Below are 14,193 nucleotides of genomic sequence, written 5' to 3'. Positions count from 1 at the left end.
CACACACACACACACAAGCGTTGCAAGTGCCGCATTTGAATTGCATTGCTTATACAATTTTATTGCAGCTGTTGTTCGCCGTTGAGTTTTTCGATATGCGGTAATCGGGGAGTCATCGGGGTATATCGAAATAGTCGAACATTTGTCGATATATTTTTTGAGTACCAGTTTAAATGTGCCAAAATTTAATTGAACAATGAGTTTATAATATGGGGAAATAAATTTAAACTTTGTTTTTTCAGCGCAGGGTATTTGCCATTCGTTAGACTTAGCGATTGCCACTTGTTGTTGCTGCTGCTGTTTTGTGCCAGCATAAAGTGTTTGCGCTGCAGCTTTTGTTGCTATTTGCTATTTGCAATTTGCAATTTGCGCGCAGTTTTCGTTGCGCGTTTGCTGCGAGCAGTTGCAGTTGCAATTGTTGCTGAGCCCCCCCTCTCTCTTCTTCTGTACGCCACCCCACACACATACGTTTTGTTTTGCCTTTTTTTCGGTCGCCTCACCACCTTACCACCCCCCCACCGCCCCTGAAGCACAGCGTGCCTGGAATAACTGCATGTGCGATTCACCGTTCTAGCGGGCAGCGTGCGAGCGAGACGGAGGCATGTGCTGGGTGACAATGGCGCGCAAGGACGATCCCGTTTTCAATGTGCGATTCGTGCAGTTCGTGGAGAATCAGCCGTGCTTGTGGAACTACACGCATCCGGGCTACAGCAAGAAGGAGGAGGTGCAGAGGGCGTGGCAGCAGGTGGCCAACGAGATCAAGGACACGGGTAAATCGGCGGTGAAATGCGGCGAAAAGCAACGGCGATTTTCCAAATCAAGCGCCTGCTTCTTCCCCTTCTTCTTAATCTTCTTCTTCTTATTCGCCGCCAATTGCGTGCTCATTTCCCTGTCCGTGCGCGTGTGTCTCTGTGTGTGCGTGTGTGTGTGTGTCTATGATGCAAGCTTTTGCGCTTTGGTGTGCGAAACTAATGCAATTGTTGTTGCTTTTCATTTGCCCGCTGTTGCATTGGTGTAGGTGTGTCACTGTGTCGCTCAGTTTTTACTTGCACTTTGTTGCTGCTTTTGCGTTTCGCTTTTCGCTCACTGTTGCGTTGCTGCACTCTGGCATGGGGCACGGGAACAAAATAAGATCTTTACTTTCTACTATTCGTTTTCCTTCGTAAATAAACACAAATTGTTATAAACGCCCTAAGCTTAGTTCTTGAGAGAAAACCTAGGACTCGGCATGTTTTCAACAAACAAATTGAAACACACTTCAGAAAAATATCTTTTTTTTAATTTCCTTAGTTCGCAACTGCCGCGAGAGATGGCGCACCATAAGGAGCAGCTTCCTGCGATCCCTGAAGCTGGCACGCACACAAACGGGCCGCGGCAAGCGCAAATACTACCTGTCCAAGTACCTGCAGTTCCTTGTACCCTACACCAAGTCCCGATCCTGCCACAAGCAGCTGCCCGCGCCGCCGCCCACTGGTACTCCCACTCCCGGCATGGTGCTCCGAAAACCCGGCCATGCTGCCAGCGGTGGTATGGCCGCATTTGCGCAACCAAGTCAGCGAGAGGATGAGGAGGAGGGCAAGGAGAGCGATGGCGAAATGCCGCTGGATGTGCAGGTGTCCGAGGAGGAGGAGGATGAGAATAATCACGCGCGACGCAATCAGGCACCGCAGCAGCAGCATAATCAGGATCGGGATCAGGAACAGGAGCTGGAGCAACCCACCGCCTGCTTGCCGCTCCGCCTGCAAGCCATCAAAGTGGAGCAGCCCTCGTCGAATGCCCACCAGCTGCAGCTGGAGCGGATGGTGAGCCACCAACATCCATCGCTGGTCTCGGTGCCCGCTGCCGCGCTGGGCAATCACCTGGACTGGACGGATCTGACGCAGTGGTTTAAGGGCAACGGCAGCGCTCACCATCTGAGTCATCTGAATCACAAGTTAGCCACAGCACCAACAACACCACCACCACCGCCACCGCCGCCGGCTACACCAGCCCCAAGTGCCTTATCCGGCGGATTGGTGGCCGCACCAGGAGGTGGCATTCCCGCGCCTCCGGATGCCGACTACTCGTTTCTGATCAGCCTGCATCCGTATCTCAAGGAGATGAGCGGCAAGCAGAATCGAAGGTTTCGACAGAAGGTCGTTGGACTCATCGACGACATTCTGGATAACAAAGATGTCTAATTTGCACATTTATGTTTGTTTCTTTGAATAAGGTTTCGATTTTGAAACAGTTTAACATCAAAATTAACAATGAAAATATGCAATATGCAATATTTTGATGATTGTTCGGAAATATTTCACATACCAAATGCAACATTATTTCGCAACATACATTTTCACCAAGTTCAGATTTTAATCTGGCCATTATATTATTTGCTAACGTTTAGACAATGAACTTAGTTTTTAAATATTTATGTTTAAGTTAAGTGAACGTAAATGAAATTCATATTGTATGCACTGCAGCTAAAGTGAAACTACATCGAAATTTGTAAAGCCCAGTTGAACAGGATTTAATCATCAGTCTTGTGATATTTTTCTCGCCGTGTAGGAAAAACACAAAAATCGAGGACGAAATGAAGAAAACACACCCAGTTGATAGAACGCCAACAGTGCCCATTTATTAGATGTGTAGAGCGTACTTTAATTACGCTTCTTATTGTTGTTGTTGCTAAGCACACACAAACACGAATTTGTTATTGTCAAATAAAACTTTTAAAAAATTATATTTTGGAACATTTTATTTTACTCCAGTTTAAGCAGATCTATTATTTGCATATTGTAGTTGTCACATTTGCAAAATTACGGCTTGAAATAAAAAAAAAAAACATTTTTTCAAAATTTTTGAATAAAGAATTGCCTAGCTATTTTTTTGAATTTCTTGCTACTAACCGCCCTAATCGAGTGCTATCGATAGATTTTGTGCACAGCTGATGTACCGATAGCCCGCGAAGCTTCGAGCATTTGTTGTTGTCGTCGCCGTTCGCTTGTTGTTGCACGCAGAAGGCGAAAAAAGGAGAGACAATCACTGGCGCGGAATAACAATTAACAAAATGGAATAATTGCATTATTGTCGCTTTGGCAAATCAGTTAAATGCGCCAGTAATAACCAATGCAGCAATAAAACACATGAGCTATTGGGTGAGTGCGCGCGTCTGTGTGTGTGCGCCATGTGTTTGGCTTGCATGTGTGTGTGTGTGTGTAAGTGCCTGAGGTTTTGGCTTTATTTCATTTTTGTTTTTGGTTTTTGCTGATTTTCCGATACGAATGTGATGTAATTTTTGGGTGCCTGATATACCAACTCATTTGTACGTCAACCGCCGAAGCATTTACCACGCTCGTTTCAGAGCTTAAGTTAGTTTAACGCCTAGAAAATTACATAAAACAAATACTCACACACACACACGCACACACAGAGGTTTTTTTTCGGTGAAAGTTTTCTATGTTTTTGTTTGTTTTATTGAGTGTTAATAATTCCACTTCTGCATGACCCTAACAGCGTGTGACGTCATCGTTTCTGCTAGCCAGGGCACGGCCACGCCTCCTACAAACACTACGCCCACCGAGCACCATGAACGAATGCCGGAAAAACACAAACATCACAGCGAACAACAACACCATTCTATGCGACAAAACCATTAGCAAAAAGCATTTGTTTCTGGAGAAGAGGAGCATGTCGAGCCACACGGATGACACCAAGGACTCCAAGGCAACGCAGGATTTGCCAAATCCACAGGAGCTAACGCCTCAGGATCGATTGGCGATTGAGGAGAGGCAAAATAAGGCATTTGCCTTCTTTGCCGAAACACTGCAAATTTACGGCGTGGAGGAGTTAATCTTCTGTTTCAATGGCGGCAAGGACTGCACCGTGCTGCTCGATCTCCTCATGCGTTTCCTTCGCCAGCAGAACATCTCCAGCGGCGACATTCCCATGCTGTACATCAAATCCGGCGATTCCTTTGCGGAAATCGATGATTTCGTCAAGCGCTGCGTCCGCAACTATCGCGTGGAGCTGGTCCAGTACGAGGGTTCGCTCAAGGAGGCACTCACCCACATGTCCGCGGACATGCCGCGCATCCGGGCCGTATTCGTGGGCAGCCGCAACACGGATCCCTACTGCCAGCACTTGGCGCCCATGCAGGTGAAGCCGCAAAAAGTCACATTTCATCCCAAGCAAAGCTGCTCCAGCTGGTTGGGTATATTATGGGATATGTACCTGATTAGTATCACAGTTTTACCATAATTAATCTGGAAATGTATGCGCCCTTTGCAAATATCACAGTGACAAGATATTTTTGAATGTCATGGTTCCAGTCCGCAGATAAGAACGTACTTATAACCGAGTTCGGTGGCTAACCTAACCACCTATCATATCTGGCACGTAGATTTTACTTAGCAAAACTACTTGTAGCACGCGTTTAAAGCGTTATGTTCGTAGTTCTTCAGAACCAATTGTTTTTAGAAAGCCTCTGAAGGTCAATGCTATTTTGTGGTTAATAATTAAGCAAGCTTATGGAAAGTTCTAATTTGCTGATTTCAAATACCCAAAGTGCCTTTATTAATGCTGATTTCGTTTTTTTTTTTTAGCCCACGGACAACGACTGGCCGCCGATGATGCGTCTGAATCCCCTGCTGGAGTGGAGCTACCACGACGTCTGGCACTACATCCACATGAACTCGGTGCCCTACTGCAGTCTGTACGATCGCGGCTACACCTCGATCGGCAATCGTTCCAACACAATTCCCAATCCGCATCTTAGAAGCACCGATGCCCAGTGCGCATGTGATACCGATACAGCAAACACCGATACCGTCTGCTCCTGCGATCCGAGTGGCTATCGACCCGCCTGGGAGCTGGAGGATGCCACCATGGAGCGAGCTGGTCGTCTGCCCAGGAAGTAGGATTCCTGATTCTAGATTCTATATTCTAGTAGACTCTAGATTCCAACACAAATCGCAGTGCCTATCGCATGCAGGCGTGGCTGTAGTGCAATTTAATAGCTTAAACTCTAGTTTGTGACTTACTGTATATATAGTTGTGTATATTAACTTGTGATTTGGTTTTCGGCAAACGAACTTAATCTAGTAATATTTTGTACGACCTTAGGTGCTAAGGCTGCCGAATAAATGTGGCCTCGTGCAGCAGGCCACTTAAGCGAGGTTCGTTGTTCTTGTGGGGGAGTATTTACGCGTTAAATGTTGTGTATTTTAAAAAATTTTATTTAAATATTGTTTAATTCTTTTTAATTTTGAAGAAAAGCTAAAATAAGCTTGAATAGCTAAATGCACAGCACTGGTTTCAATGCAAAATCCAGCACTGCAGCGATCTGGCTTTAAAAAGCTAAAAAAGCTTAGAAGTTATGACATGATAGCACTGCGGCTGTTAAAAAAGCGCCAGCATGGCAGCACTAGATGGCGCGTCAGCTGATTTGCCAGCTGATTTTCGCCGCATTTTCACAACATTACGCGATTCTTTCGACCTTTTTCTCTGTGATATTTTTACGAGATTTACGTAATCCTACGCGCAGATCACTCATCCAACTCACCCACGCGAGAGCAGTGCATAGAAACCAGTATTCCCTCGCTCGGCGATGTCGCGATCCGCACAAGAAGTTGCGGCACTGCTGCGGGGACTGCGGATTTTGGTGGAGGCGTGTGGGCGCGAGCATCTCGCCCACGGTCGTCATCTTTGGAGCAATTCGAGCATACGTGAGCTAATCGCCGAGAATGTCGCGCACACACAGCAGCTGGTGAGGCATTCCAGTCAAAATCCCGTCGAGGAGCTGAAAAAACTGCAGCAATCCCTGCAAGAAACCGGTGAAAGGGGCTACGTGGTGGCCAAAGGTATTTGCTCGCTGCTGGAGACGAAAATACAAATGTCCCGCAAGGAATCTGGCATCTCCGAACCTGCACAAGCCGACGCCACAAGAAAATCCCCAACGACGGCACAAAAACAAGCGAGTTGGGACGCCGCCAACTTGGATATATCCTCCATAACGCTGCAGGAGTTCGAGGAGATACTCTCGCGCAGGAACAAAGATCGAAGTGTTAGCTTGCGCACCCCGGCAACCAAGAGCAGCCAGACCATGCCCAATAAAGCTGATGCAAGCGATCCGGGAATCATTAACCAGGACACGGAGTATGTGAACAATGTTCTGCGCTTCGTGGCGGGCGCCAAGGTGGAGGAGCAGGAAGCAGATGCGCAGCTAAAGAAGAAGTCCGACCAGCCGGCCATAGAAGTGCCCGAACTGAGCAAGGTGGCCAAACAGCGCAAGGTTCCCTCCTCGCGGATAGGCAGAATGGCCTCCTTTGGTGGCCTGTTCGCCGGCCTGGGCATTGGAACACTCAACGAGCTGACCAAGGGTGCTCTCGGCCTGGGCGGTTCGACCAGCATGCGCGAGGCCCTGCTCAGTCCCGCCAATGCCGAACGCATTGTGGACACGCTGTGCAAAGTGAGAGGTGCTGCATTGAAGATCGGACAAATCCTGAGCATACAAGATTCTAGCGTGGTGTCGCCGCAACTGGCCAAGGCATTCGAGAGGGTGCGTCAGGCGGCGGATTATATGCCCGATTGGCAGGTGGAACGCGTGATGAACACCCAGTTGGGAGCCGATTGGCGCCAGCGGTTACAAAGTTTCGAGGACAAACCCTTTGCGGCCGCCTCCATTGGCCAGGTGCATCGGGCCACTCTGAGCGATGGCACGGATGTGGCCATTAAGATCCAATATCCCGGTGTCGCCCAGAGCATTGAGAGCGACATTGACAATCTGGTGGGCATGCTCAAGGTGTGGGATGTCTTCCCCCAAGGTTTCTTCATTGACAATGTGGTGCGCGTGGCCAAGCGCGAGTTGCAATGGGAGGTGGACTACGATCGCGAGGCGGAGTACACGGAGAAGTTCCGCGAGATGATCTCGCCCTATCCGGAGTACTATGTGCCGCGTGTGGTGCGCGACTTGACCACGTCCAGTGTCCTGACCACCGAACTGGTGCCGGGTGTGCCGCTCGACAAGTGTTTCGATTTGAGGTGAGCTAATCAATCATTCCCATGATTATAATTACTAGCGTGGGTTAATCAACATCTCGCTTTCAGCTACGAGCATCGTGCCCACATAGCCGCATCCGTGCTGAAGCTCTGTCTGCGGGAGCTCTTCGAGATTGAGTGCATGCAAACGGATCCGAATTGGTCCAACTTTCTGTACGATGCGCCCAGTCGCCGGCTAATGCTGATCGACTTTGGTTCCACGCGCTTCTACCGACACGAATTCATCCGGAACTATCGCCAGGTGATCATGAGCGCCGCTGCCAACAATCGACAGGGCGTCCTCGAGATGTCCCGCGAAATGGGCTTCCTCACCGGCTACGAGACCAAGCAAATGGAGCAGGCGCACGTGGATGCGGTGATGATACTGGGCGAGATCTTCCGCTACGATGGTGATTTCGATTTTGGAAAGCAGAACACTACCGAACGATTGGCCGCCCTGGTGCCCACAATGGTGGCGCATCGTTTGTGTCCACCGCCCGAGGAGATTTACTCCATTCATCGCAAGCTCTCGGGCATTTTCCTGCTGTGCGCGAGACTGAATGTGCGCATGAATTGCGTTCCCTTCTACAAGGACATCGTTCTGGGGAAGTTCAAGGACTAGCGAGCAAGTCTCCTGCCCACTTCCCACTTCCTCTTTTTTTTTGGGTCCAACCCAATCCCAGTAGTAAACCTTAAGTGCGCTTAATTTGTAAATGCCATTCGCTACAAGATTACATGTGGCAAGTTCCTAACTAACGTGGTAATCTTTGGCTAGGGCAGGAAATTGAAACAAGTAGGTTTTGAAAAATACCTGCTGTTTAACACACATTTCAGTTAAAACCCAAAATACAACACACTACAAAAAACATATAGCCATTATATATCTCTAATGCCAAAAATATGAAGACATTCATGCATACCCATAGCATGAAAAGGAGGAAGGTCGAGGTGTTTCACCACGATTGCATCTCGGATTTGGATGGATCTGTGTCCGATGGGGGGGATGAGGAGTTGGAGGAGCAGTCGCCGGCGGGAATCGAGGAGATACCCTGGCTGCAAATAAAGCGAGAGATGGGCGCCATGAATCGAACGCTGGACGAGATACAGGCCCACTTGGCCATCGATTCCCAGGAGCGGGCATCCAAAGTGGATGGTGGCAGGGGGCAGGAGGAGGAGGCGGAGGTGGAGGCGTCCAAGGGTCTGGAGCCGGAGGACTCGCGCTGGATGATTATGCATGGCAGCAGAGATTCGATCGTGCGTGATCTGCAATGGAATAACCTGCGCATTCGCAGGCAACTGGAGGCTCTAGTTCGCTGCTCGGAGCTGGGTAGAGCACGCATCTCGGCACTGGATCGTCTGTTCCAGCGACAAAAGAAGGACCTGTTCGAGGGTCGCCAGGAGCACGAACGCGTCCTCTCCTTTCACCTAACGAAGCAACTGGAGGCGGGCAAGTGCCTGCAGCGCTATCGCTACGCCCGTGACTTGTACGCCAGCTGGCGGGAGCTCTTCAAGATGGGACGCCATCTGAAGGAGGCATACAAGAAGATACTCGAGCGCACCCAGACCCGCTTGGAGTACGCGGAGATCAAGCGGCAGGCACTCGAGGAGATGACGGTGGCCCACGAGATGTGCTTGGGTTCGACGCGAACTCTGCTCGCCCGCGTCCGAGAATTGGAACTTGGACTGGCACCACTGGGCTTCACCCGGGCATCGGTCATGTCCCGGAAGATGGGTAGTCTCTGTGCGTCTGGCGCCGGTCACGCTCACAGCGAGAGCAATCGCGTCGAGGAGTATCCCGGCAAAGCAGTCTGGGTGAAGGCCAAAACCTGGCAACGTCGTTCCTACCGCACCGTCAAGTTCTCCCGCGGCGAGCTGCTCGAGCTGCCGGTGGTTGTGCCGCCCGTGGCGAAGACTTGGTACGGCAAAATGCTGCACATGCTGCACAATCCACCCAAAATCTATTAGTGTGTTTGCGTTTGCCAATGTTTCGCTAATTTGAAAAATACACGAAATACTTAATTCAAAATATACATATAACAGTTACAGTTTTTTTTAAGCGCACTGTTAGTTAACATGCCATTTGCGTAAGCTACTTAACAGGCACTGAGCAGCGCGCTGCATGGTCACACCAAAAGCGTGCCTGCATTTCGCGCTGATCGGCCAGCCGGTCACACTGCAAACTTACGCGTTTCATTTCGCGAAGGCTGCGCGCGCGGATTACGGTTAATTTTCAGTTGGTTTACAAACTTTACAAACGGCGTACGCTTATCGCGATCGCTTTTAATCAACAAACCACAATAGTTGCCTAAATAACGGGTATGTCACAGGAAAAGTGCTGCCGGTCTCAAATTAGCTAATTGAATGAGAAAGTGCAAGTGACCGACCGAACTGCAACGGTAAAAAAAACGGTTGTTTTTTTTTCATAAGCCAAACTAATGAATTGTTCCATAAACTGTTTTTATTTGAATATTTGTTAACTCGCGTTTAATTTAATGTAATTGTGCGCGTCTCCCTACTTTTAGTTAATATTTTATTACAATCGGCATGATAATAAGTCTACGAAATTCGTTCTTTTTTTTTTGTTTTTGTTGAGAGTGCAAGATCGTGCGCGTGTGTGTGTTTATGTGTTTGTGAGGAAGTTATAGTTTAATGTTGGTTAGCTTCAATTGTCGAGCAACACAGAAAAATGAAATAAATAAATAAAACAGCGGCAGCAGCAGCAGCAACAATACCAAAAACAACAAAGTGATGCTGATTGATGTCACACACACCACGGAACAAAAAAAATAAATAAAAAAATAAAGTAAGTAGCAGACAATTGGATTTGCATGGGGGAAGAAGCAGAGCGAAGAGCCGAGTTTATCAATGAAAGTGAACTGTGGGAGTTGCTCGCTTTCAGTGTGTGTGTGCGTGTGTGTGCCCAGTGGCGCAGCCAGACGGGGACTTCAGGGGTTAATAACCCCCAGCATACCGGGCACTGTTATCGAACTGGGGTGGTCCATGCATCTATCGAAGAGATCACTCTATCGATCACATCGCAATTCGGGTATTTAATTCTTGTTTGGTAATTATCTATATTCTATCTGAGATTTTCTATCGCTGATCTGAAAAAGGTTGTTCAAATCCAAGTCTATCAACAGGATCGTTTTTATTCTGACATTAACTTTTAATGCTATAATTCTTAAGATGCTTCAGGGAAATGGTAGATATTTCACATGGACAAATCGAAAAACTCTAGGAAAAATAGAAAAAGTGCTAAGATAACAAATTTCTTAGGAGCTGAGAGTGCTTATTAATTAAAGAAGACACCATATAAGAAATTACATCCATTTATAATACATGTCGCCATCATAGCTTACTTTTAACGAAACTAAACAATATACAGTTGACCACTATGGGTCATGGGATTTGCTTTTAATAATCATCAATTAGTTAGTTCTAGTTACTTCTACATTTTCTCTTTGACATTTATTTAGCATAAATTTCAGTTAGCATTCTCCATCACCAGGTGTTTACATATTTCTTGAAAAATTTGTTGTTGTTGTTTGTTGTCTGTTTTTTTTTTGGCGCTATCAAAGCACGTTGGAAACGTCTTAATTATATATGGATTGGATGAATAAACTGTTCCAAGTTTGCATGTATTCGAATGTGCGTTTGTTGGCTATATACCTATATAAATCTATATATTTCTTGGTACATATATATGTGCACATATGTATATGTACATACATATATGCTAAGAAATGCCGTTGCCAGCAGCCGCTGCAGCAACAACAGCAATGGGGAACCTTTTGATAATCATATCACGCAGTCCACTGATAATTCGCATTGTATTTGTTTGCTATTGTTGTTGCTCCTGCTGCTTTATCAGCCCGCTCTCCCTCCCTCTCTTTATCAACGTCTCTTTCGTCTCCTCTCTTTCGCGATCACTAGACTCTCTTTTCTTGGGGGGCACAATAATACAAAAAATATAATACAGAACAGGCAGCACAAAAAATGTCCAATAATTGTTTAATAAATTTAGACTACGGTAGAAGCTCATCCAAACTTTCGAACCAAAAAAAAAAAAAACAAACGATAAATAAATCTAAATCGCTATTATATTTCCAATTTTCTGCGATCTCTGCGCATTATTTCGCTGTTATCTCCGATCCCCGGACTAATGGAAAGTTTCCACACTGTGTTTACATCGGGCGGGATTATGGAGGGGAAATTATGGGTTTAGACCTTCGGGGAAATTTAAGATCACTAGACAAATAAATTTGGAACCTCTTCGCATTTCGTTTACTTGTTGCTTTTCATACATACAATATGTACATATATATTCTTTGTAAGCAAAATCAGCGAGGTGTCCAACGGTTTCGGTTTCTGGGGAAATTTGATGTTATCGTTATTGCTTATGTCTAGCGAAATTTAAATGTTTATGGGTAATTCGACATCCTGTTGATCTAATTATTTATGTCTACCCTTTTTCAGTCTAGTCTCTTAGGTTTACCACAATTTGACATCAAATTCTACTATCTTATGCACAAATAGAAAGGAGAAAAGATAATCTTCGATAATTTCGATGTTGAAAATATTTATTTATCGATGTCATGGGTTTTCTCGCAAACAATTAGCTGAAGAAAAATGGAATAAAAAATTAAGTGCAGGCCAAAAAAAAAAGAAAAAAAAAAGAATGATTCGAAACTATTGTGTAATTTACATTAACGAGCGGATGTCGTTGGCTTCTACTACATAATGAACCAATTACCCAGTTTGTCTCTTGATTCGATTGCTCTGCAGGCACACGGTTACAGATACTGATGCTGATGCGAAGATACATCCACATTTGTATCTGCATTTGTGTCGGTGCTGTTCTGCTCTGTTTTGTGCTTTTCGCAAAGTGACTAAACGAGATTTTTTGTGGCCCCACTGTGCTGCTCTTCCACTTCCAATTTCAATTCCAATTCCATTTCATTCATGTTGAAGACACCCACTTGAATGATTATGAGGCACTGAAGATGCGCACCGCAAGATACAGATACTGATCCACATTCAGATCCAGATTGGGATTGAGAATCTGATTCAGATTCAGATTGAGATTCAGTTTCAGATATTTTTACGCACGCATATACATATGTACATATGGCCATCGTCAAGTGTCGCTTCCGCATTTGCCGGTCACCCACGTGCCGAATGCTTCACATATCCGAAATCTTAGTTCCCAGTTCTTAAGTCTCAAGTCTTTTGCCTCCCCAAAAAAAGCGATCGTTCGCCAAGTGGCTGTGAGGAATGCGATGGCAGATAAGATACTCCAAATTTGGCCAGATTTGTTGGGGAAGTAGTCAGCAATCTCAGCACCTGCTTCTTTGTAGACCTTAACTAATTAAACATTGTTTTTTGTTCATGAAATATAGTTAACTCATAAAAATATATTGTAAAGACAGTAAGAAGCTCTAAAATTTTTTTTTCTTTTTAGTAAATTTGTTCGGTTCTTTAAGGAGATAAGAGAAACCTTTTGTAAACTTTTAGCCCCATCCACCGAATTTTCCACGCTGTCGGATCTTTGTTTATTTAATCCGTATCTTTTAAACAAAAAAAAAGAAAAAAAAAACCTACCAATCATATTGAGATGTGCTATTTGATTGTTGTTCGCATTCGGACACAAATTGCCCATCGATAATTGCTGGGTCTTCAGATGGGAGATCTGTAATTGTGAAATTCTTTGGCTTGTGCAATGGCACCCATATATGTAATTGTGGCTCTGGATCCTCCAGACTGGTATTAGTTAGTGATTGGTAAGACTATCGCTGCAGCTTCCTCTACTTCATGCATATTCATAAGACTGCAAAATGATACCATCGTACATGAAATTTTACATACAAAGTCTTCGCTGACGACGAGGCTTGTAATTTTTTAATAACACTTAACAAACGCCTTGGACTTGGCATGTAAATTGTTGATAAATTATGTTTTTAATAGTGCCTGGCCGCTATCGTTGCTCTTGTTATTATTATTATTGTTGTTGGTTATGTGGTCAGATAGCTGGCGCCAAAGATACGCAAAATAAATCTATGACGTTGACTGGCTTGCCAAAGCGACATTTAGATACCTCTTAAATGTTGGAAAACTACAAAGAGTATATTTTTAAAATTTCAAAGTGTTTTAATAAGAAGAAGAAAATTTTTTTAATTATATTTATTTTGTATGCTGAGCAATTATCGACAAAAATGAATACTTTTGATAAACCAATCCATCCTTGCCATACCTTCACCATCCTATGCTGTCCAAAATTTAACTATTAAATTCGCATAAATGGCAGTGTGTGTATGCTATTATGTATACAAATATATCTGCTGATCTTTGCTGGTTAAATGGTAAATAAAATTTCATGTTTTGTTTGCCTTTAACCGCACCAAGAAAAGCAAACAAGCAAACCGGAGCTGAAACAAAACAAAATGCGAAATTATTCCCAAAATATTACTTAGTAATACTAATAACAATAAATTGTTTTTTGTTCTGGTTTGTTTTGTTTCTGCCAATACGTATTAGATTTTCATATTTCGGCTTGTTTTTTTTTATTATACTCGTATTTTGTTAACTGCAAAAAATGTTTAAACAATGAGGCACTCAAGTCTCTTGCAAAATGCTGATTTTTTTGCACTGCCAAATATTGGGCAAATATTAAAGAATTCGCCACAGTCACGTAGGCTAAATCATCTGTTTCATCGAGTTTCGTTCGACTAGATTGTATTTTTGTATATTTAGTCACTGGAAAAACTCTGCGAATCATTCTTATTCAATGGTTGAAAAATGGCTTTGTGGACCTGTATTTTTTGTACTCAGCTGATCATGCTTGAAAATGTATCATTTTTTTCTTTGCTTATACTTAAAGTCTGGATTCGAAATCACTGCTGCATGGGCGATTCGAACCTAAACCTGATTGCCCGCCTGCCTATGTACCACATAATTGACTGCATTAGCCTGCGAGCAGCCAACAGATGGCACATCACATGCAATCCACATACCCCCAATACCATACCATTCCATCCTCCAATCCTCTGATCCTCCGATCTTGCAATCTTGGTGAACTTGAGCGCATTGCGATGTGCTCATATATTTCTTGCTGGTCGTTGAGGATGATGGGAAAACTCGTTTTTCGTTGCATTCTTCGACCGGCGTCATCGATGATGC

The 14,193-nt window shown here is 44.8% G+C and overlaps 5 protein-coding genes across 9 annotated transcripts in view; all 5 read left to right on the top strand.

The window, feature by feature from the left end:
- Window positions 1-326: 326 nt before the first annotated feature.
- LOC120455878 lies at window positions 327-2,722 on the top strand. 2 transcript variants are annotated; one of them, XM_039642361.2, is made up of 2 exons: window positions 327-770; window positions 1,291-2,722. In XM_039642361.2, exons 1-2 carry the CDS (start codon window positions 602-604, stop codon window positions 2,178-2,180), a joined length of 1,059 nt encoding a protein of 352 aa, XP_039498295.1. In that variant the 5' UTR covers window positions 327-601; the 3' UTR covers window positions 2,181-2,722. The 2 variants fall into 2 exon arrangements, with proteins under 2 accessions (XP_039498295.1, XP_039498296.1); XM_039642362.2 differs by lacking the exon at window positions 327-770 and adding an exon at window positions 824-1,162.
- Window positions 2,723-2,953: 231 nt separating this feature from the next.
- On the top strand, window positions 2,954-5,156 carry LOC120456710 (probable FAD synthase). 4 transcript variants are annotated; one of them, XM_039643684.1, is made up of 3 exons: window positions 2,954-3,137; window positions 3,496-4,137; window positions 4,584-5,156. In XM_039643684.1, exons 1-3 carry the CDS (start codon window positions 3,126-3,128, stop codon window positions 4,896-4,898), a joined length of 969 nt encoding a protein of 322 aa, XP_039499618.1. In that variant the 5' UTR covers window positions 2,954-3,125; the 3' UTR covers window positions 4,899-5,156. The 4 variants fall into 4 exon arrangements, with proteins under 4 accessions (XP_039499618.1, XP_039499621.1, XP_039499619.1 ...); XM_039643687.1 differs by lacking the exon at window positions 2,954-3,137 and adding an exon at window positions 3,212-3,304; XM_039643685.1 differs by lacking the exon at window positions 2,954-3,137 and adding an exon at window positions 3,293-3,425.
- Window positions 5,157-5,421: 265 nt separating this feature from the next.
- Window positions 5,422-7,885, top strand: LOC120456256 (atypical kinase COQ8B, mitochondrial). Its single transcript, XM_039642975.2, has 2 exons — window positions 5,422-7,020; window positions 7,087-7,885. The coding sequence occupies exons 1-2, from the start codon at window positions 5,588-5,590 to the stop codon at window positions 7,637-7,639; spliced, it is 1,986 nt and encodes a 661-aa protein (XP_039498909.1). The 5' UTR covers window positions 5,422-5,587; the 3' UTR covers window positions 7,640-7,885.
- Window positions 7,886-7,917: 32 nt separating this feature from the next.
- LOC120456257 lies at window positions 7,918-9,043 on the top strand. The gene has a single exon (XM_039642976.2). It carries the CDS (start codon window positions 7,918-7,920, stop codon window positions 8,980-8,982), a length of 1,065 nt encoding a protein of 354 aa, XP_039498910.1. The 3' UTR covers window positions 8,983-9,043.
- A 150-nt stretch (window positions 9,044-9,193) lies between these two features.
- Window positions 9,194-14,193, top strand: part of LOC120455139 (high affinity cGMP-specific 3',5'-cyclic phosphodiesterase 9A) — a 105,203-nt gene continuing 100,203 nt past the window's right edge. Inside the window, exon 1 of the mRNA XM_039641043.2 lies at window positions 9,194-9,820. The gene's annotated coding sequence lies outside the window, so the exon portion shown is untranslated. The remainder of the gene's footprint in view (window positions 9,821-14,193) is intronic.

This window comes from Drosophila santomea, chromosome X, assembly GCF_016746245.2.
Source record: "Drosophila santomea strain STO CAGO 1482 chromosome X, Prin_Dsan_1.1, whole genome shotgun sequence".
NCBI lineage: Eukaryota > Metazoa > Arthropoda > Insecta > Diptera > Drosophilidae > Drosophila > Drosophila santomea.
The sequence above is the reverse complement of the archived record's forward strand: the minus strand, read 5'-3'. Positions and strand labels throughout refer to the sequence as shown.

Bases quoted from the DNA above. Each gene is read 5' to 3' on its own strand.
- LOC120455878 (XM_039642361.2), top strand. From the start codon at position 602: ATGTGCTGGGTGACAATGGCGCGCAAGGACGATCCCGTTTTCAATGTG. The intron at 771-1,290 runs GTAAATCGGCGG...TAATTTCCTTAG, and splicing joins CAACGAGATCAAGGACACGG to TTCGCAACTGCCGCGAGAGA.
- LOC120456256 (XM_039642975.2), top strand. From the start codon at position 5,588: ATGTCGCGATCCGCACAAGAAGTTGCGGCACTGCTGCGGGGACTGCGG. The intron at 7,021-7,086 runs GTGAGCTAATCA...TCTCGCTTTCAG, and splicing joins GACAAGTGTTTCGATTTGAG to CTACGAGCATCGTGCCCACA.
- LOC120456257 (XM_039642976.2), top strand. From the start codon at position 7,918: ATGAAGACATTCATGCATACCCATAGCATGAAAAGGAGGAAGGTCGAG.
- LOC120456710 (XM_039643684.1), top strand. The intron at 4,138-4,583 runs GTGAAGCCGCAA...TTTTTTTTTTAG, and splicing joins AGCACTTGGCGCCCATGCAG to CCCACGGACAACGACTGGCC.